Source organism: Canis lupus, chromosome 2 (genome assembly GCF_003254725.2).
Source record: "Canis lupus dingo isolate Sandy chromosome 2, ASM325472v2, whole genome shotgun sequence".
NCBI classification, from domain to species: Eukaryota; Metazoa; Chordata; class Mammalia; order Carnivora; family Canidae; genus Canis; species Canis lupus.
Genome location: NC_064244.1, coordinates 21726732 through 21749858, shown reverse-complemented (window position 1 = coordinate 21749858; position 23127 = coordinate 21726732). Strand labels below are relative to the sequence as shown.

General features: G+C 44.3%; 2 protein-coding genes across 13 annotated transcripts in view; both read right to left on the bottom strand.

Moving 5' to 3' along the window:
* The window catches only part of PHYH (phytanoyl-CoA 2-hydroxylase), a 65508-nt gene extending 52813 nt beyond the window's left edge, over positions 1-12695 (bottom strand). For 4 of the 8 annotated variants that reach the window (XM_049100772.1, XM_049100754.1, XM_049100760.1 and 1 more), the window contains exons 1-6: positions 12294-12684; positions 9078-9136; positions 6660-6770; positions 5876-6044; positions 2832-2913; positions 638-819 (exon numbers count right to left, since the gene is read on the bottom strand). In XM_049100772.1, the coding sequence (XP_048956729.1) occupies positions 638-819; positions 2832-2913; positions 5876-6044; positions 6660-6770; positions 9078-9136; positions 12294-12368 (678 nt within the window). In that variant the 5' untranslated portion in view covers positions 12369-12684. Of the gene's footprint in view, positions 1-637; positions 820-2831; positions 2914-5875; positions 6045-6659; positions 6771-9077; positions 9137-12293 lie in introns of all 8 variants that reach the window. The other 4 variants (XM_035713754.2, XM_049100764.1, XM_049100768.1 and 1 more) reach the window with 4 other exon arrangements.
* A 7969-nt stretch (positions 12696-20664) lies between these two features.
* Positions 20665-23127, bottom strand: part of SEPHS1 (selenophosphate synthetase 1) — a 32085-nt gene continuing 29622 nt past the window's right edge. For 4 of the 5 annotated variants that reach the window (XM_025445136.3, XM_025445137.3, XM_049100732.1 and 1 more), the window contains exon 9: positions 20665-22593. In XM_025445136.3, the coding sequence (XP_025300921.1) occupies positions 22379-22593 (215 nt within the window). In that variant the 3' untranslated portion in view covers positions 20665-22378. The remainder of the gene's footprint in view (positions 22594-23127) is intronic. The other variant, XM_049100743.1, reaches the window with a different exon arrangement.

The window sequence follows — 23127 nt, the reverse complement described above, 5'->3', positions numbered from 1 at the left end:
TTAATTTTATTGTGTGTGTGTGTGTTTAATATTTTATTTATTCATGAGAGAGGCAGAGACACAGGCAAAGGGAGAAGCAGACTCCCTGCGGGTGTCCGATGCGGAACTCGATTCCAGGACTCCAGGGTCACGCCCTGATCCAAAGGGAGATGCTCAACCACTGAGCCACTAGGTGCCCCTGTGTGGCTCTGTTTTGAGTCCAGATCTGCTTCATTGTAATTTTCCGTATCCTTCTTGCCTCATTAAACCTCCATCCAAGCCTCTCTGTCCTCCAGCCTTACTCTCAAGGAGCTAGGTCCTTAACAACTGAAGAAAAAGTGTTCAGAAAAAAAATAAATGGCGATTATACTTTAAAAATACATATATTCTGGTTAAGATTTCTCCTCTAGGGGCGCCTGGATGTTTCAGTCAGTTGGGGGTCCAAGTCTTGATGCCAACTCCAGTCATGATCTCAGGGTGCGAAGTTCAAGCCACTTATCTGACTCAGCAGAGTCTGCTTGCCCCTTCCCCTTCCCCTCTGTCTCTCCCCGACTCCTCTCCCACGTGCTTGTGCTCTTTCTCTCTCAAACAAATAAATAAAATCTTAAAAGAAAACAACGACATAAAAAGGTAAGATTCCTCCTCTAACGAGACATACCTCCCATTGGGGATAATCGTGTGGCTTCAGAGGGCCTTTGTGTGTGCCTGGAAGCACACACAGGCAGCCATTGTTCCTGTCGATGTGCTCCATGGCTGTCCAAGCACAGACAATTTTATTGCTGGGCCTGAAGGGGAAGTAGAGCAGATCCTGATGCAAGGGATGGCGGGATGTCTTCTTGCCTGAAACAGATCCTGCTGTTAACACACACTCGCATCTCAGATTTCATCTCTTTTGCCTGCAAAACCTACAAAACCCAAAGAAGTGAAACAACATTACAGAAAATCAGTCCAGAGAGCTAAGCATCAAATTTGAATATCAAATCCACAGGGCGACTCCAGATCCTCTACTTTTTTTCTGGGTTCCTGGGAGCCGAGGACGTACTGACACACAGCATTCACTAGCAATTCATACATGTCATGAATCCTTTTTTTTTTTTTTTCATGTCATGAATTCTTTTGTGTTTTATTCCTTTGTAATTGTGGTTTGGGCATAGAACCTAGTATTCAAAAAAAAAAAAAAAAGTTTGAGTAATTGAAGAGAGTAACCAAATTGTTGGTTCCCAGTCAGCCTTCTAAGTGGCTGATACAAAAAATATCAGTTAACTAAATTAATAAAAGGTCTCCAAAAAGTACATCACAGAATGAGATGCACTTGGCGTACAATCACTGTGGAGAGTCAGAGATCTCTCAGACATTTTTATGTTTCTCCCTATTTTCCACTCTGAATCTGGTGCTCCCCCATCCCCAACCCGACGTCTCTAAACAAGACATCCAGAGTAGGAAAGATTTGGTGATGTTAATTAAGCTACAGGCCTGTCAAATAAAGTTCTCCTGGCTCTTTTTCTCCAGAAAAAGTGGGAAAGGATAAAGAATTTTGAAGGATCAGTTTATTACAGGTAGAGCAGAATTTCTCAGCATGGCCCAAGAGCTGGGGTGGCTTCAAAAGTGCAGATTCCGGGGATCCCTGGGTGGCTCAGCGGTTTGGCGCCTGCCCTCGCACCCAGGGTGTGATCCTGGAGTCCCACTATCGAATCCCACATCAGGCTCCCTGCATCTCCCTCTGCCTGTGTCTCTGTCTCTGTCTTTCTCTCTCTCTCTCTCTCTGTGTGTCTCTCATGAATAAATAAGTAAAATCTTTTTTAAAAAATGCAGATTCCTTGGTGCACCTGGTTGGCTCAGTTAGGCATTTGACTCTTGATTTCAGCTCAAGGCTTGATCTCAGGGTCATGAGTTCAAGTCTCGCATTGGGCTTCACAGAATCTTTTTAAAGTACACATTCCTGGGTTTTAACTCTCAAATCACTTTCTTTGGTAATAAGATCTTAGGAGCTACATTTGAGCAAGCACAAGGAATTTTTAAAAGCAACTGTAGTTTGTGATTTATAAATATAGTTTTAATTTTGTTAGTAATAATAATGTCTTCAATCAGGAAAGCAGAATTCATGCTATCATAGGTGAGAATGGTTAACAAAGCTTAGAGGTAATGGTTATAATAATAGCAACTGATGGTTGCTATTATAATATCATGTTGGGTTCCCTGCATAGAGCCTGCTTCTCTCTCTGCCTTTCTTTAAAAAAAAAAAAAAAAAAAAAAGATTTATTTATTTATTCATGATAGACACAGAGAGAGAGAGAGAGAGAGAGAGAGAGAGGCAGAGACACAGGCAGGGGGAGAAGCAGGCTCCATGCAGGGAGCCCAACGTGGGACTCGATCCCGGGACTCCAGGATCACGCCCTGGGCCAAAGGCAGGCACCAAACCACTGAGCCACCCAGGGATCCCTCTCTCTCTCTCATGAATAAATAAATAAAATCTTTAAAAAATATATCTGAAATAACTATTCTACTTCACTATTATGTGTGCTGTTTTGAGACATGAATAAAAGTATATAAATATTTATTTATCAAAGTTTAACAGTTGGGGATCCCTGGGTGGCTCAGTGGTTTAGCGCCTGCCTTTGGCCCAGGGCGGGGTCCTGGAGTCCCGGGATCGGGTCCCGCATCGGGTTCCCGGCATGGAGCCTGCTTCTCCCTCCTCCTGTGTCTCTGCCTCTCTCTATCTGTGTGTCTATCATGAATAAATAAATAAATCTTAAAAAAAAACCCAAAGTTTAGCAGTTATACACACAGCTATAGTTGGAACGTTTGAAACTTCCTGGGTTTTTTTTTTCCTCTTTGAAATAAGAGCCCTTTACCGGAATCTGGTGGTTTGTTTATCAGCATTGTATGCATGGCCATAATATTGGGTCCAGTGAAGCACTCCACATATTTCAGAATCTAAGAGAAAAGAAGAAAAAAGTTTCATGAGAAATCAAATAAATAGGCCCATGGTATAAAGTACAGTTATCTGTACAAGAGCCAGGATGTCAATGTATAACAAAACACTTGGTAGAAGTCCCTGGGTGACTCAGCTGGTTAAGCATCCGACTCCTGATTTCAGCTCAGGTCATGATCCCAGGGTCATAATATCATGGGCTAGGTTGGACTAATTGTTCAGTGGTGAGTCTACTTGTGTTTCTCTCCCTCTGCCCCTCCCTACCAAGAATACATATTTTTAAAAAACTGTTGGTATGTCACAACTTTGCAAACAAAGAATGAAAAAGTCAGCACTGGAAATCTGCAACACTCAATTAAGCAGGCTCTTTCAAGCCAGTTGGAAACTGAATCACTTTTTCTATGAGAATGGGATGAGTTTCTCTCAGCTTTCGACTGGGAAGGACAGGAATACCCTTCTTTCAACTGAAACTGTCCATAGATGCCCAGGGAGAGGACACCTTTCTCTTTCCCTCATGGAGATTCTTCATAAGAAGGGACCGTCAGGGGCACCCGGCTGGCTCACAGATTGAGCGCCTACCTTCAGCTCAGGGTGTGATGCTGGGGTCCTGGGATCAAATCCCCCATTGGGCTCCCTGCAAAGAATCTGCTTCTCCCTCAGCCTATGTCTCTGCCTTTGTGTGTGTGTGCGCGCATCATGAATAAATAAATAAAATCTTAAAAGAAAAAAAAAGAAAGAAAAAAAATGAAGGGATGAGAGGCCCCAACACACATGTAACTGCCATGCAGAGCCCAGGAGACAAAAGAACAGCAACAGGGGGACACTTCACAGTCAGGCCACCTCCCTTTCCACAGCTCTTCACTGAGGGCTACAAACCAGACAGTAATAGAAAAGGACACGCAGCAGGGGAGTGAGATGAGCAGGTCCCTCCTCCCATGGCATCTATATTCTGTTGGAAGGATGTTAAATAATAACATGGGCACTGGTGCTTGACACCAAGGTGCAATGAGAGCTCGTGGGGGGAGTGGGGGGATGGGAGGTGTGTGTGTGTTTGCTGAATTTGGACTGGGGTCTGGCAGCGGGTGTGCTCCCTCCTTACACCTAACCCACTAGGGAGGAAAGCACTCAGCTTTGTATGCCTACCACCTGCCAGGGGCTTAATGTGTCAGCCACTTACGTCTCACAACGATCCCTGAAAAGTAATGCCCCTGGAATTTTTTTTTAAAAGATGTCATTCATTTATTCATGAGAGACACATACACACTCACACACAGAGGCAGAGACACAGGCAGAGGGAGAAGCAGGCTCCATGGAGCCCGATGAGGGACTCAATCCCGGGACCCTGGGACCACACCCTGGGCCAAAGGTGGTGCCAAACTGCCAAGCCACCTGGGCTGCTCTGCCCCCTGGAATTAATGATGCTTTAAAGAATCATTAGCTTGCAGATAAATTGCCCAAGTTGGCAGAGCCAATTGAAATGGATGATATTCCATCTCCAATTCTGTCTGACTCTAAAAATGAGGCCTCTTCTACTGCTTTCCTCACTATTTTATCTCATGTATAAGGAATATTGGCAACTTGAACATGAAACACTCGAATGGTACTAAAATCCTAGGAGTTAGGCCTCATACTTGTTTTTTTTTGTAAAGGGTATAAACTTTTAGGATTCCCTTAGGCAAGTATTTTCTTTTCCTGTTTTTTTGTTTGTTTTGTTTTTTTTTAAGATTTTATTTATTTACAGAGAGAGGCAGAGACATAGGAAGAGGGAGGAGCAGGCTCCATGCAGGGAGCCCAAAGCAGGATCTGATCCCGGGACTCCGGGACCGTGCCCTGAGCCAAAGGCAGACACTCAACTGCTGAGTCACCCAAGCATCACTTTTTTTTAAATAATCTCTATCCCAATGTGGGGCTTGAGCTCATGACTCACATGCTCCACCCAGCCAGGCCATCCCAGCATCTCCTACCAGTATTTTCTAAACTTCAGTGACTCAAGAGCCATTTTACCATTTCTAGCATATGTGACAGAACTACCCAATATTAGCCAATAATTTCCCTAAATTAAATCATGTCTTATCCTGATTAATAATATTCCTGAAGTCATAGGTAAGATGCGCTGGTTACTTTTTCCAATACACACTGAAATAAATACCCAACTACTATATCATCCCCACCTCCTAAAAATCATTGCATGAACCAGCACGTGCATGGTGCACATTTGAGAACAGTGGGAACCCTGGAGGCCTCATCGTGATTCATCTAATGCAAGTTGCCTCTAACTTCAAGCTTTTCTTCCTTGATCGATGCTCACAAGTTCCATTTCCGTTGCAAGACTTGAGGTTGGGAAGAATAGATGATTCAGGGGCCATGTCCCCCTTTGTCCCCAACGCAAGGGGCTGGACATGATAGGTGGCCTGCCTGTACAGTCTTCTCTGTACAGGCAGGAAAATATTCTTTTCTTTTTATCATTTGTTTAAAGAATTTTTTAAATTTTAAGTAATCTCCACACACAACCAGGACACTAGAGTGACTCAGCGGTTGAGCCTCTGCCTTTGGCTCAAGGTGTGATCACAGTCCAGGTATCAGATCCGGCATCGGGCTCTGTGTGAGGAGTCTGCTTCTCCCTCTGCCTATGTCTCTGCCTCTCTCTCTCTCTCATGAATAAATAAGTAAAATCTTTAAAAAATAATAAAAATAAAACTAAAAGCATTTGAAATAAATGGTTCATAAACTGTGGTACATTGATACAATGGGATGCTATGCAGAAGTTTGCAAGTATGATATAGATATAGATACACAAGTGATAATATATAAGTCACATGGGAAGATGTCAGATCTATTATAAGTGGACAACACACAGTGACAACCAGTTTGTTCCCGTGTTACACAAAAGGTGGGAACCCTGGAGGCTCATCATGATTAGCCTGTTAACCTAAAAACAAAGAAAACACAGGAAGGTTCTCCAACCTCAGGGAGAGTGCAGTATCTGAAGAGTTCCTTGTCTTCTTGGAAGTCTTGGATCTTTGAAATCATCCTTTCACTTGGAATATATTCTGATTTTGCAATGGACACATCTCTCATTATCATCATTTGTTCTGGTTTCACCTCCCCTCTGCAGATCCTTTCAAACTGGTCCCTAGGAAATGAAATTGGCAGATGATGTCATTACTGCAGGCTCCAGGCACCTGCCTGGCCAGTTCTGTGGAAAGATCCACAAAGATTGAGGAGATGGTGTCTCTGCACCAAGTTGACCTCCAGGCCAGGCTGAGCAGCTCTGAGCATGGGGAGGAGGAAATGGCCAGCTCACAAGCCCCTGCCTCCTCACTGTGAGGCCAGAATTCACTGTGAGAACTCACAGCTTCCTTAGCCTAAGAAAACAGTGGGGAAAATCTGTGATTTGGTTGCATCTGAGTAACAATGGCAAATACTTCTCTCCTCCATTCCATGGGCCAGGCCCGGTTGGAAGCACTCTGTGCGTCTTTTACTTTATTCAGTCCTCACAACAACACTAGGGCTCAGTACTACTATCCCCATTTTACAGATGAGAAAGGAGAGGCATGGAAAGTAAGTTGCCCCAGGGCACACAACATTTAGTAGAAGGGCTAAGATTAAAGCCAGCCCTTTATGTTCCCAACCACTTCCCAAGGAACCAGTCCCTGAAAAATATCTGAACATGCACACGCTACTCTTACCCATGTTCCCATTGCAAACATACAACATATTTCTGTAAAATAACGAAAGGTTACTGTACCTAAAGCGTTGAATGTCAGCATCAGACACCAAACTTTTAATGACAAGAAACCCATTTTCTTCATAAAATTTTCTCTGTTCTAGGCTTAGAACAGCATTATGCTGAGTATACCTAAAGAAAAGATAAATTTCAAATAAGTCCAACCGAAAAATCACAACCCAACACTCTGTATCAAGATCCTGAGAAATGTTTCTACTACTCATCCACCCAGCATTTGTATTTTTTATTTACTTTAAGAAAATAATGTGAGGGATCCCTGGGTGGCGCAGCGGTTTGGCGCCTGCCTTTGGCCTAGGGCGCGATCCTGGAGACCCGGGATCGAATCCCACGTCGGGCTCCCGGTGCATGGAGCCTGCTTCTCTCTGCCTGTGTCTCTGCCTCTCTTTCTCTCTCTGTGACTATCATAAATAAATTAAAAAAAAAAAAAAAAAAAAAGGTCAGGGATCCCTGTGTGGCTCAGCAGTTTGGCGCCTGCCTTTAGCCCAAGGCGTGATCCTGGAGTCCTGGGATCCAGTCCCGCCTCGGGCTCCTGGCATGGAGCCTGCTTCTCCCTCTGCCTATGTCTCTGCCTCCCTCTGTGTGTCTATCATAAATAAATAAATAAATAAATAAATAAATAAATAAATAAATCTTAAAAAAAAAAAGTCATAGGGTTTTTTTTTTTAAGTTTGTTTATTTTTTTTAGTATTCTCTATACCCATCATGGACTTCTAACTCATGACCCCGAGATCAGGGGTCACATGCTCTTCAAACTGAGCCAGCCAGGCACCTCTAATCTGAACATTTATTTATTTATTTATTATTTTTATTTTTTTCTGAACATTTATTTAAAAAACGTTTAGGGGCACCTGGGTGGCTCAGTGGTTGAGCATCTGTCTTTGTTTGGCTCAGGTCGTGATCCTGGGGTCCTGGGATCAAGTCCTGCATCAGGCACCCTACAGAGAGTCTGCTTCTCCCTCTGCCTATGTCTCTGCTTCTCTCTCTGTGTCTCTCAAGAATAAATAAATACAATCTTTAAAAAAAAAAAAAAGGTTTAAATCCAAAACATTAACTACTGTCAAAAAAAACCAGAAGAATAATTAATTACTTATATTTGTTCAACGGGATAGGTAGTACTCAGGCATTAAAGTGAAGAGCAGGGATCCCTGGGTGGCGCAGCGGTTTGGCGCCTGCCTTTGGCCCAGGGCGCGATCCTGGAGACCCGGGATCGAATCCCACATCGGGCTCCCAGTGCATGGAGCCTGCTTCTCCCTGTGCCTGTGTCTCTGTCTCTGTCTCTCTCTCTCTCTGTGACTATCATAAAAAATAAAAATAAAAATTAAAAATTTAAAAAAAAAAAAAGTGAAGAGCATATACCCTGGGGTGGCTTAGCCAGTTAAGTGCCAACTGGTAATTTCCCATCAGGTCATGATTTCACGGGTCCTGAGATTGAGCCCCACGAGGTGCTACGGGCTCAGTGGGGAGTCTACTTGAGATTCTCTCCCTCTGTCCCTCCTCTCAGTCGCTATCCCTCGTACTTTCTCTCTCTTAATTAAATAAATCTTTAAAAAAAATGAACTTAATAGCATGGACAGTGCTTATAATAGTAAAATATAGTTATATTTATGCAAAACTAAGACACTACTTGAAAAAAATGAAAAGAAATTATAAAAAAAACACATTATTTGATTGCCTTTATGTAGTGGAATTGTGGATGATTTTTTAAAATTCCTTTTATTTCTCTGATTTTCTAATTTATTCTGTAAGGAATATGTTATGGTTTTTGGTGGGAAACAAATCCAATAGATTTTATATTTCAAATTTTATTTTATGGGATGCCTGGGTGGCTTAGTGGCTGAGCATCTGCCTTTGGCTTGGGGCGTGATCCTGGAGACGCTGGATTGAGTCCCGCATCAGGCTCCCTGCATGGAGCCTGCTTCTCCCTCTGCCTGTGTCTCTGCCTCTCTCTCTCTCTGTGTCTCATGAATAAATAAATAAAAAATCTTTAAAAAAATTTAAAGTCAAGGTCTTCAACATTTTCCCTGGGTTTAATTAGAACAAGTCCTGGCAACAGATTTCTATAATGAATATTTTTTTTAATTTTATTTATTCTCTTTAGGGATGGAGGAAGGGAGGACAGGTGGGACAGGGTGAGGAGCAGAGGGAAAGGGGCAAGCAGACTCCCTGCTGAGCACAGAGCCCTCCATGGGGCTCCATCCCACCATCCTGAGACCATGACCTGAGCAGAAATCAAGAGTTGGACACTTAACCCACTGAGCCACCCAGGTGCCGCACCCCCTGTGTAATAAATTCACCAGGCAACATGATATGTTGTATTTTATATCTTAATTCCCACTAGAAAAAGCTGTATGTATATATATATATATATATATATATATATATATCTTATGGTTTTTAATGACAATTGGATCTACTTACTGGAATTGTGGAGGATGGAAGCTGTTTGGAGACACAGCTCTCGAAGTGGAGTAAGCTACCTACGATATGAATTAAGGAAAATAAAATTAAATTTCAGAGTCAGCATTTTCTGGAACCCACAGTTGGCCCTGGATTAGCCCTCATCCGGGAAGACACACAGAGCTGATGACAGGTATGCGCCCTTGCTTCCATCATTTCAATTCACAAAGTCCTGAGGAGGGGCTGGAAGCCCCAAGACCTTTATCAGCATTCCAGCTGCCCAGAGCAGGTGGCCTGGACCCCTGGGCTCAGTAACTGGTCCAAGGTCACCCAGCAGAGAATGGCTGAGCCCACACTTGAGCCATCACTGTTTCCTTCATAGATTTCCCTAGTTTATTCTATGTGACTATTCCTTCCACTAAACTGCTGAACAAATAAACATTGTAAGGTTCATGTCTAAAGATGAGGAGAGGAGCACCTGGGTGGCTCAGTGGTTGTGCCTTCGGCTTGGGTCCTGGGATCAAGTCCTGCATCAGGATACCTGCATCTTCTTCTGCTTATGTCTCTGTGTGTCATTCATGGATAAATAAATGAATGAATAAATAAATAAATAAGCAAATAAATAAAACTTTTTACAAAGAAAATAGAAGTGAGAAGAAACGTGCTTCTCACAAGAGTTATTGAATTTATTGGTAATGCAGTGCAAATATGAGAAACAGTTTAGCTGGTTTTTAAAAAATATCTATTAAATAGACACTGGCTGCAGGAAAAGTGTGATCCATACAATCAAGTATAATTTTAAATATCCTAAAGAGCCAGGAACTCTAGAAAATCTTTGTAGTTTTCTTTTTTTTTTTTTTTTAAAGATTTTTATTTATTTATTCATGAGAGAAACAAGAGAGAGAGGCAGAGACACAGGCAGAGGGAGAAGCAGGCTCCATGCAGGGACCCCGATGCCAGACTCGATCCTGGGACTCCAGGATCACGTCCTGGGCCAAAGGGAGGCACTCAACCTCTGAGCCACCCAGGTGTCCCTCCTTTTTTCCTTTTAATTTTTTTGTTTGTTTCTTTAGCTTAAGGAGTGACTGTCAGAATGTCACTACTCATAAACATGTTATTTTTGTCATGTCTTTATGTAACTGGGGACAGTATTACTGTCAAGGAGAGAAACAGCCAGGGACACAGAACTGCCAGCCAATGTTTGTTCTCCCTGAGGCAGAGAGGATAATGACCTTTGTCAGCTGCTAGCAAGATGTGGCCAGAAAGCAATATTCCAGTCCAAAATTCTTCCTACCACTGTGTGTTTTGGTGGTGGTAGTTGCTTTTCTCTAAAAAATGTTTTAATGGTGTGGAAATGGGTATTATATAAAGCCAAATGTTTCTGGTGTTTACTACATAATATTAGTAAACATGAAAAAAATAGATGCAAAAAGCTGTACATTCAGTATGACTATAATTATGTAAATTCATAGAAAAGAAACACACCAAAAAGCTGACTGATAATGATCTGTGAGTGGTGGAATTATAAGTCATATTTATTTTCTTCTCAATGCATATCTGCATTTTAAAAAAGCCTTATGGTTTATGCCTTAAAAAAAAAAAAATCCCTGCTTTGTGCCAGAATCCACATCTCTTTAAGACCAGTTAAGGCTGGGAAGAAACTGCCACAGGATTTCCAGGATCCTCTCTAAGCACTAACCACATACACATTCATTGAACATCTTGGCAGAGCTGTCCGATACCAGAACCTCCGGCCACGTCTGTCTATTTAATATAAAGAGAATGAAAATGAAGCCTGCCCTGGCCATATTTCAAGTGCTCAATGGCCACATGTACTGGACAATGCTGGTGTAGGACATTTCCAGCATCAAAGAAAGTTGATTGGATAGTGCTGTTCTAGGAAACATAGATGAAAAAAAAGCAAGAACCAGCAGGATCAGAATATCAGATTTTTCTTTCTTTCTTTCTTTCTTAAGTAGGCTGATTGCCCAGCATAGAGCCGAGTGTAGGGCCTGAACTCATAACCCTGAGATCAAGAGCTGAGCTAGAATCCAAGAATCAGATGCCTCGTGGACTGAGCCACCCAGGGGCCCATGATATCAAATGTTAACAGCAGTACCAGACTGGACCCAGTTATCCCTAGTCCCAGTATGTTGGTGCTTCTCACTGTTGGGCATGTATCCGAAACAAGTGAAAACAGATGGCTGGGCCCCACTCCCAGGTGTTTGGAGTCCAGGGTCAGAGATGAGCCTGGAATCTGCCTTTCTAGCAAGTTTCCAGCTGCTGTTGACGGTGCCCGTCCCGGGAACACACTGCTTTAGTTAAATGGCTTCGGTCAAGAGTGTGCCTCTCCCCTGGCCTGGGTTTCTGCTTTCTGGCCCGTCGGATGAGATCACCTCATCAGCCTTGTGGGAGGGCGGCTGGACTTTCGTTTACCGCTGCATCGCGGCTTGGAACTCAGAGCAATCCTACAACAGCCAGTCTCATTTGTAGGAAAGGTTTCAGGACCCTGCCCACAGCAGGACAGAGACTAGTCCCGCGGCTTAAGGGAAAATCGCGCGCAGCGTTTCCCAGGCTCCCCGAAGTGGCCCCCAGAGGGATCAGGAGACCCGGTTCTATCCGGCAACTTGGTGTCCCTGTCCTGCAGCGACGTGTCCTGGATGCCACAGCAGTGGCGCCCACGGCGCCTGCGAGCTGCCCTCGTGAAGGCCGAGGCCGCGGAGAGCGCGGGCCCCTGGGCGCGGCGGGCGGCGGGCGGCGGGCGGCGCACGCAGGTCCCGGGCAGGAGGGGAGCGCCGGGGCCGCGGCCAGAGCGGGCTCCCCCGCGGAGGGGGCCGGCCCGGCCCGAGGGTCCCGCTGCCGCCCGCCCGCCCGCCCGCCCGGCCGCCCCGGGCAGCTCCGCGCGCGGTGCCGGGCCCGTGCTTCGCCTTTCCCGGGCTCCGGGCGGCCGCGGCCAGAGGCCCGGGGAGCTGCGCGCACGCCGCCTGCTCTCCGCCCGCAGCGCGGGGCCCCGGGCCCGGGACGGCGCGGACGCCGGGGGCTGGGGGCGCGCATCAGCCCCGGGGCCCGCACTGCCCGCGCCCTCCCGGCGGCCGGATGCCCCCTGCTGCCTGCCGCGCTGCCCCCCGCCCCGGGCGCCCGGAACAGGCGGGACCATCACGGGGACGCGGGCGCCGACCCAGGGGACCCTGGAGGCCACCCCTCCTGCAGCCCGAGCTCCCGCAGCCCAAAGGATACGCCGGTCCTGGCGGAGGTCTGGCCGAGGTGTCCCAGCACGACGCGCAGGCGGGCGGCTGCCTGGCGCTGGTTCATGGCCGCGACAGGAGACGGCTCAGCAGGGTCTCGGGCGTCGGCCTCCGCCTAGGCCTCGGCCTCGTTCCGGGCGGCGGGCGGGGCGACGAGCGGACGTCGGTCTGGAGGAGGGCGTGGAGCGCCCGGATTCTGCGTGGTGCGGAGATGCCCCGGGCCTCCTGGGTCCACGCACTGGGCGCCCCGGGCGGAGAGGATGGATGCCCGCACACCCTGCTCCTCGAGATCGCAGAGATCCTTTCAAGGGCTTCTAACCCGGTGAAGGTCGTCCAGGGAGAAATGAGCCAACACATGACCCATGCTCCCAACCGGGACTTTCAGTCTGTTTAATCCCACGTGACTGTGCCCCTCCCTCCCTGTGCAGATGCTCTGACAATTCACGTGGTCGTTCACCCATACAAGTAAGGTGCTGATCCAAAGAGGAATCTGGGGATCCAGTCTGAGGTTGCCGAAACATACTGGCTTCTCATTCAGGAGAAAAAAAAGTCCCTGAAAGAATGATTCTGTGAAGCTAGTGTGATCCACAGTCTAGTATTATTTTAAATTTTCTTTTAAAAATAGAAATGAAAAAAAAAATAGAAATGATTTTTGTTTTTCTTTTTTTTTTTAAGTTTATTTTTTAAGTAACCTCTTCCCCCAACCTGGGGATCGAACTCAACAGCACAACATCAATCTAGATCCACCATGTGCCCCTTTCTTCCTTTCCCTTCTCCTCTCCCCTTCCCCTTCCCTTTCTCTTCCCCTTCCATACTATTTTCCATAATGACTATAAGAACTAGAAATTGTTTCTGTAATAATTTTTCCATCCAGTCTCTGCAGATGATCGACATAGCATCTCATTGGTTTTTTTCTTCCTTATTTTTCTCATTGTTTCGTTGTCTTAAAGAGTTACATCACGAATGTTTCACTTTAGAAGCATGTTATCATTTGTTTAAAAAGATTTTATTTATTAATTTGAGAGAGAGAGAGGGATCCCTGTGTGGCGCAGCGGTTTGGCGCCTGCCTTTGGCCCAGGGCGCGATCCTGGAGACCCGGGATCGAATCCCACGTCGGGCTCCCGGTGCATGGAGCCTGCTTCTCCCTCTGCCTGTGTCTCTGCCTCTCTCTCTCTCACTGTGTGCCTATCATAAATAAATAAAAATTAAAAAAAAAATTTAAAAAAAATTGAGAGAGAGAGAGAGAGAGAGAAAGCAGGGGGGAGGAGCAGAGGAGGAGGACAGGTGGCCTCTAAGCTGAGTGCAGAGCCTGAGATCATGACCTGAGCTGAAATCAAGATTCCGATGCTTTAAAATTAATTAATTAATTAATTAATTAATTAATTAATTTAAAAGATTCAGGGCAGCCTGGGTGGCTCAGCGGTTTAGTGCCGCCTTGGGCCCCAGCTGTGATCCTGGAGACCTGGGATCAAGTCCCACGTCGGGCTCCCTGCATGGAGCCTGCTTCTCCCTCTGCCTGTGTCTCTGCCTCTCTCTGTGTATGTCTCTCATGAATAAATAAATAAAATATTTTAAAAAAAGATTCAGACACTTAACCAACTGAGCCACTCAGGCACCCCTAAACATGTTATGACTTCTTAACTGATGTCTTTTTTTTAATTATTATTATTATTATTTTTATTTTTACATGAGAGAGGCAGAGGGAGATGCAGGCTCCTCACAGGGAGCCCAATGTGGGACTCAAACCCTGGACCTCGGATCACACCCTGAGCTGAAGGCAGATGCTCAACCGCTGAGCCAGCCCGGTGTCCCTCAAGTGCTGTGCCTATATAACGTGGTGAACTGCCATCCTCACGGAGAAAAGCAAGCCAGGACTCAGAATTGTTAGCTGCTGCCTATTTCATCTGAGGCAGGGTAGAGAATCGTCAGCATCCAGAGCAAGGCTTGCCTTCAACCTCACCTTCGGGTTCTCTATTATTTTTACATGATTCCTCCTTACCCAGACTCTCAAATCTGTTTGATTGATAGCAATGTCCTGATCCTTCCCTCAGTAGCTCTTAACCTCATCTCTCACAGATTGATCATCACAGGCAGGCCCCCAATCCTGAACTCGTTGATTGGATTGCCAAGGGTTTTCAGGAGAGGCACTTCTGTGTATCATAGTTAAAAATGAAGTATCTGGCCCTTGGCAGGTATAGGAAAGAGAATCTCCATCTTTCTGATTCCAAAAAGGTGCTGCTCCTGGACTGGGCCTGGGTGACTAGGTGAGTCCTTATTGCCCTCGTGTGGTGGAAAGTGGGTACTGCTAGGAAGGAGAAAATATAACTTGAGTTCAGGGCAAAGCAAATTATATGGGGGTCAAGACCCTTATCTACACAGGCCCTGAACCGTTCCTGGCCTTCCAGACCATTGGAAAAGACAGTGAGACGAAACTACCTACACCTGTAGTTTTAATGTTCCCCCAAAATACCCCCGTTTTACAAGTGTGTGAAAATCCCTGCCCTCTCTACCCTAAGGTGTTTTACAATGGATCTGTTTAAGTTTATAGTTATAAAAGATGAAGGAAATCTTTGAATGCTTCCAAGTATTATCGCCTTTTTTAAATCAGAGGATGCTGGGTTTAAAATTTTTCATTTAAGATCCCATGGGGAATTAGAACTATAATTTCTCCTTAGGTAACTTGATGAACGTTCCTAGTTTTTTTTTTTTTTTTTAAACAATACACAATTATTACATTTTTATTTTTTTTAAGAATTTTATTTTTTTTTTATTCATGACATAGAGAGAGGCAGAGACAGGCAGAGGCAGAAGCAGGCTCCATGTAGGGAGCCCGACATGGGACTTGATCCTGAAACTCCAGGATCAGGCCCTGGGCAGAAGGCAGACGCTCAACCCCTGAGCCACCCAGGCGTCCCTCCTAGTTTTTAAAAATAGCAATTTGGATTATTTGGAAATTCCCTAAGTAGGCATCTTTAATAACTGTGCTATTAAAATAAAAATGTTTTAGAACAATTGAAATAGAACACACTGAAACATAAGCATGATCGCAAGAATGATCATTTCTTTCTCCTTCAGCATTTGGTAATTATTCATTTCTTAGTAATGTTGGAGCAATGTGCTTGAGATTGAGTCCCACATCGGGCTTCCTGAGAGGAGCCTGCTTCTCCCTCTGCCTATGTCTCTGCTTCTCTCTCAGTGTCTCTCATGAATAAATAAATAAAATCTTGAAAAAAAGATTTCTTAATAATGACCATATTTGACCAGCTAAGAAAAAAAATAGCATGATCTAAGAACCTTGAATTTAATTGCTCAAGAGTTGTGCACCCTTAAGACAATTTTTAAAAAGATTTTATTTTTAAGTAGTCTCCACACACATAGCTCAAAGTCACAACCCCGAGACCAAGCATTGCATGCTCCATCAACTGAGCCAGCCAGGCACCCCAAATCAATTTCATGATATGAATGAGAAATTGCAATCAGTCCCAGATTCAAAAATGCCAATCCTTCTTGAGAAGAATAGATGATCATAGCCAGGTAATTTAGTACCAAGTTTTAAAGTTAATCAAATTCATTCATGTACCAAACAGAAACCAGCACATTGGCCATCTACCTGCAACTAGGCCCATATTTGGCTTTCTCAGCTACTGTAGGATAGTTCAGCACTCTCAACAAAAGCCAGCCCTCCCCTTGTGCAGTAACCTCTATCTCCTGTCTTGATTCTTCCAGAATCTTGTTCAAAAGACTCTCATCTTCTCCACCTTGTTGGATCTCCCCCTGCCATCAGCGTATAAACATGCTGCTAGGGTACAGGGTGGCTCAGTGGGTTAAGCATCTGCCTTTGGCTCAGGTCATGATCCTGGGGTCCTAGGATTGAGCCCCACATCAGACTCCCTGATCAGCGGAGTTTCCCTTTCCCTTTCCCTCTGCCTGCTGCTCTACCTACTTGTGTGCGCACTCTTGCTCTCTGTGTCAAAAAAATAAAATCTTTTAAAAAACAAAAACCAGGGACGCCTGAGTGACTCAGCAGTTGAGTGTCTGCCTTCGGCTCAGGTTGGGATCCTAGGTCCAGGAATCGAGTCCCACATCGGGCTCCTGCGATGAGCCTCTCCCTCTGCCTCTGTCTCTGCCTCTCTCTCTCTGTGTCTCTCATGAATGAATAAAGTATTTTAAAAAATCTTCAAATCTTGGGGCACTTGACTGGCTCAGTCAGAGGAGCATGCCACTCCTGATCTCAGGCTCATGAGCTCGAGCCCCACATGGGGCGGGGAGATTACTTAAATAATAAAACTTAGAAAACTCTTCAAATTTTATTAGCTAGGGTATGGACGTACAATATCTAGGTTTTCAACATTCCGAGGATTAGCATTCAACAAAACTTAAGGTGAATGGACTGGACACAGGAGTATCTTCAAAAATTGTCTGTATTTCAGTGACTGAGTATACCAAGGAAAACTATATTCGGGTTAACATGAATGGGGATATTTCTGATCTATGATTGGAAACTATGATAGGAAATTATGTCCAGGATCTATTAACTGAGAATAAACATGTTGCACAACCATATATATGACTATATATAAGTACACGCCAATTTTTTTTAAAGATCTATTTATTTTAGATTGAGAAAGACTGAGAGCACAAGCAGGGGGAGGAGGAGGAGAGAAGCAGACTTCCCACTGAGCGTAGAGCCTGACTCTAAAACCATGAGCTGAACCAAAATCAAGAGTCAGATGCCCAACCAGGGCACCAGGGTGGTGTCTCTATGCCAGTTTTTTTTTTTTTTTTAAGTTCCACCTCTCATTTGGTATTTCTCTTAGTTTTGCTCACTTCAATTATTTTATACTGTTAGTTCTTTCATCCTATAAAAAGTGCCACGAAAATGCTATGGCTAGATTCAAGGCACTCTGATCACCTGAAATCATCTGATCACCTGTGGAGGTCCTGCACCTGCTGTTTCAGTGTCACAATGTCCACAATTCATTTATGAGAGTGGCTCTACCAAAACAACAAAGGAATGGCTGTGTGCATACATTATAGACAGAGAGAAGGCAGGCGTTGTGGAATATCAACAACTTAACATTTCTAGAAGTATCCATTGTACTACTTTGCTAATTTTTAAAATCTTTCGAAGTAAAAAGTTGGGCATCAGAAATAAATGTCACCCGCATTTTAAGCACCCCACAAACGTAATGGAAGTGGAGTTACTAGATCGATTTGACTGGCTAAGGTGGATGATGGCTATTTAATTTTATGACTTTTAATTTTTTTAAGATTTATTCATCTGTTTGATAGAGACAGAGCTCTCATGTACCCACACACAGGAGCAGGGAGGGGCAAAGGGAGAGAATCTTCAAAGAGACTCCCCACCTAGTATATAGAGCCCAATGTGGGGCTCAACCCCATGACCCTGAGATCATGACCCAAATGGAAACCAAGAGCCGGATGCCCACCTGGCGGAGTGACCCAGGCACCCCTTTATAACTTTAAAAATGTCCATGTTGGGCAGCCCCAGTGGCCCAGTGGTTTAGTGCCGCCCTCAGGGGTGTGATTCTGGAGACCCGGGATCGAGTTCCACGTCAGGCTCCCTGCATGGAGCCTGCTTCTCCCTCTGCCTGTGTCTCTGCCTCTCTGTCTCTCTCATGAATAAATAAATAAAATCTTTAAAAAGATAAAAATGTCCACGTTAACGGTCTTATTCTAATATTTGAGAAATCTTTATAGATGTATATCTGATTCCTTTGTTTCTTAACGTGCTAGAAATAGAATCTAGCGTTTTATTTAAAACTTAAACACGGTTCATGGATGGACCTAGAAGGTATTCTAAGTCAGAGAAAGACATACCATATGATATCACTTGTATGTAGAATCTCTAACACAAAGAAAAAGCAGAAACAGACTCATAAATACAGAGAACTGACAGTTGCCGGAGGGGAGAGTGGTGAGGCGAGGGGCAAAGTGGGTGAAAGGGAGTGGGAGGTAAGGCTTCTAGGGATGGACAAGGTAAGATACAGGGAGCACAGGTACAGGGTTTGACTGCTATAATTTTCTTAATTATCCAAAATGGACCAAAGTGGGGCCATGTTCTAGAAACCAACTGTATACAATTCTAAGAACTAGGCAAAATACAAGACTTGATAATTAACTTACCGTTTCATAGATCTCCATGAACTTGTAGGTGCATATGCTTATGTTCTTGAAATACAGAATAAAAAATACATTGGCTGTTCTGCAACCACATCACTAGTAGAGTGAATTTTCTATTTCCTTCCACCAAGTGTTGGCAGGCTTCATTATATGCAGTCCTCCCAACCATGAAACTCCCTCCACAGGCAACAGGACTTGGAAGGGCAATCAGATACCATCTGAAACCAATCTGAAAACATCCCGTGTGTATGGAGTCAGAGATCAAATATTTAAGAACTTAAAAATAGGAAATACAGGGCAGCCCGGATGGCTCAGCGGTTTAGCGCCACCTTCGGCCCAGGGTGTGATACTGGAGTCCCGGGATTGAGTCCCAAGTCGGGCTCCCTGCATGGAGTCAGCTTCTCCCCCTGCCGGTGTCTCTGCCTGTCTCTCATGAATAAATAAAATCTTAAAAAAAAAAAAAAAAAAAAAAAAAAAGGAAATACAGGAGACCCTAGAGAATAGTCCAAGACCTATTCACCTATTCACCCAATGTTCACTCACCTATCCAAAGCAACTGGCAGGTGTGGATTCCAGCACCTCTTGAACCTGTCTAGATATCCAGGAGTACCCTGTCCCACTGATGGCTTCACTTGATGAAGGCCAAGTAAAACCATGGGTCACTGGGTTGAGCCATGTTTAGGTTTAAGACATGGAGACTCAACCAAAGGCAAAAATGGTATTTCCATGCTCCACGTTCAAGAATTGGCTTTTGAAACTGTTGGTTTACCTTGTGGACACTGGCATGTTCAACAGTTGCATTGTTCATATGAAGACTTCTAATAAGGAAGGTACGAATTATTGTTGAAAAGTATATTATCTATGCAACCAATACCTCATCTAGAGCAAAAGGCTGCTCTGAGTGTAGGGAATGAGAAGCTCAAGGAGGTAGGTTTGGGGAAATCTAGACCTCGCTCTACGTACGCACATACATGTACACACAACACAGGTACGTATCTGAAGCATCATTATCTATGCTTGCTTTATTACTTCTGAAAATAAAGAAATGCATCGCAGTGGTAGTAGAGTATAGCTATTCTGGTCTCTCTTTACAGAATAAAACTGTAAAACTTAGAATTCGGTTATAACTCTTTGAAAGGCAACGCTAAATTCAGACCAAAACTGCTGGCTCAAACATCTCAGATCAGAACAACTTAAAACACTCGCATTTATTCATCATAAGGCATGCAGAACTTGGAGACTACAACATACTAAGTTATTTCAAAAATATTTAGCCAAAAAGTACATATTGCTTACACAATATTTCAGTTTCTCTTCCTAGACAGAATTACAGTAAAAGCTTCAACACAGCCTGTGCAAATATAACAAGCTAAGCCTTGATATTCCTTGATAGGTGATTCCTGTTGCCCAAAGGAATAACCTACCTCACCAGGGCCCTGCCCTTTCAGGGTACAATAAAAATGCCGTGCATTTTAACAAGCTGTATTTTTGGATGCACTACATCATAGGATTTAAGGAAAACAACTCACTATACGAAGGTCAATGTGAAGTTTTAAAATGCTATCAGGAAGCCAAATAATTGTCTATTTATTAAGTATTCACCAAATTGGAAGATCTCCTACACAGATTTTGCTAAGAGGTCAAATATTCAATCACTTGATTCTTCAAGGAACTCTCCAAATTCTTGGGTGTGGGTGCGTGTTTGCTGGGCCCAGAGTGGTGCTGCCAGAGCAACTGCACTTTCCTTCCCTCCTTTGCCTCTTCTGGCCCTCTGGGACACTCCTCAGATCTGTGGTCCCAACTTCAGTGCACGGAGCCACCTGGGATGCTGGTGGAAGACAGACTCCCTGGGCCACCCAGAACTCGGATCCTGCGGGTCTGTGGCGAGACCCGAGACCGTGCCCGTGACAAGCACCCCCAGATGATCTGGAATGCTCTCTGGGAAACCCTGCTTTAAAGACCAGTTCTTCCTCCTCGGGATCACATGAATCACACAGACCTGCATGTACCCAACATTTTACAAAATCCATCTTCACGAAGATGATTTCCTCAGGGACATCATCTGCTTAGCTCCCTGCCTCTCAGGAGACCTGCCACCGAAGAAGCCAGCAGCATTCAAGACATGATGGACATTCAAAAGAATTTAGATTTAGTCATCACCAGTATACCAAAAAAAAAGAAAAAAAAAAAAAAAAAGCCCAACAGTATGTTCACCTTACTCAGAGGTTTCCAACACATTTTATTTTGTAGAGCACTGGTTTGTCGCTTTTGAGGACCAACATGTGTATAAATCCCTATAAAATGTCCAATTACTGTCAGTTCCGTAGCAGCCTGTCGGGTCCCGCACAGCGTACTTATGGCTTGAGTTCCAATCCCACTTGCAGAAAGGCTGCCCTCTGGCTCCTCGTGGAGGGTGCATCCAAGCCGAGCCTCTTCTGGGGCTTCATCTCCAAGGGGTGCTTCCTTTGGGGAGGACAGGCAGGCTCTGATGTCCAGGCTTTGGTGCCTGGAGGCAGGAGGCGTTGGGAGGCTCCTGGGCCAGGTGCTGTTTCTCTCAGGCGGATACTCGAGGAGTCAGCGCTTGTGCTTAATGACCACAGTCCCTCTCGCTTTTGTGGGTTACAACAGAAGGAAGCCTCTGTTCTTAAGTAACACGGATAAACACCTTTTTAGATCACCTATTTGTTCTAGAACTACAAAATTTAATTCAAGAAAATATAGGTCCCATGAAAGACTTAAAAGTTTTATAAAACTAAAATCTAGTTTTCCCCAATAAATTGTACTTTTAGCCAAAACCCTCCCAACACTTCTAAAATAATACTAAAGGGGGCATCTGATTATACAAGAGCAATAAAAAAAATTAAATATTTATTTGAATAACAAGTTTAAGTTCGAGCTGTGATGTTGGCAATGCGGATTTTTAACACAGATCACAAAAAGCGTGCACAAAGTACTGGCGCCAAGGACAAAATAATGCTAAAAATTCGGCTAAATAACTGCTGATTTTAAGAAAACAAAAGGCCTGAAATCACTATACAAAATATAAAATGTATTAAACACTACCATCCACAGAACAGTCTTTATTATTGATTATATTTAAAAATTATTTGTGTAGTTAATTATATATTGAATTGTAAATGAGTATCATACATGAACCCCCTTCCGGAAGGCCAATTCCTTGTCTTACTATAGAACATCTAATTACATGGCAAAAAGTATCCTTTCTTGCTGTCGATAAAGGAAACAGTTAAATGGTATTATTGTAAATATTAGGAAGGCTACCAAAAAAGAAATTAAATTTCTTTTTTGTCTTCCAAGTGCTTTCCATGCAGAGTTAAGCACTTGCCTTGTTTAACTGAATGCTCTCCTGGGAAAGTGTCCTGGGTCAGAAGAGATGCTCTCGAATTGAGAAGACTGGGCTTTACAAAGCAAAGGCTGGAAGGAACCATATGACCCTCTCACTATGGGGATATCACTGTGTCACTTACCACTTCCATCTTTCCAGAATATCATCCAAGACACTTAAAAAAAGACCAGACTGATAATGATAAATACGCACGAAATGAACAGACACCAACTGCTCTCTGACACCACGACCGGTAATGTCTGTGCCACGGGGGAGCACCTTTAGAAAGAGCCTACGCGGCAAGAGATAAGTGTCTAAAGATTCAAAATGAATCAACAGTATTGGATAACAATATAATTCTCAACTCAGAAGCTGCCTCAAGATTAGGTGCATCTTCAGTTAATGTAACAGGAAAAAAAGGCAATGGATTTTATTTTATTAATTGCATCCACTCACAAATCGACCTAAGGTCACCAGATGTGTAGACACAATGAGATTTTTGTTGTCGTGTATCGTCTTTAATTGAAATGATGAAAAAAGAAATAGCTCTATTTAAAAACAAAACCAGATAGCTACTTGGGTCTAGATTAAGAGGTGGCACCCGGGGTGGGGTTCACGTTCTGAGTGGCCACCTGCGGTGCAACTTCGATGATCCGGGGCTTGTCTATGATTCTGGCAGTGCGGTTGCCTTTCTCCACGATCCCAATAATCCATGCCTGATGGCCCTCCCCATATTTGGGAGACTTGATCTCTGCACAGAACCGGGCGGCTTGCTCTCGTGGTAAACAGATGAGGAGGCCTCCTGACAAAGGGAAAAACAGAGAGAAAGGATCACGGTCGGCAGTGATGCCATGCCAGCAGTTCCCTTTGCCACCAGTTTTCCAGGGCACGTCCACCCAGGCGGTCGATTGGCCCACTGGCCCACAACCCATTTCTGTCTCTACACAGGGACTGCCCTTTCCTATCCACTAACATCCCACAGATGATATGTCTGGCAATTATTGACTTTGGTTGAACTACTACATTAAAGAACACATACAACCAACTTTCAAGTGTGGGAATTACCAGGCTGCGAAACACTGAAAACTGTGCAGGAGTGAGGTATCCTAATAATATATGTGCTAGCTGGGCAGCCCCAGTGGCGCAGTGGTGTAGCGCCGCCTGCAGTCCGGGGTGTGATCCTGGAGACCCGGGATCAGCCTTCCTGCATGGAACCTGCTTCTCCCTCTGCCTGTGTCTCTGCCTCTCTCTCGCTCTCTCTGAATGAATAAATAAATCTTTTTATATATATATATATGTTCTGAGTGGCGTAGTTTCCCATATTCTCCCTCCGTCC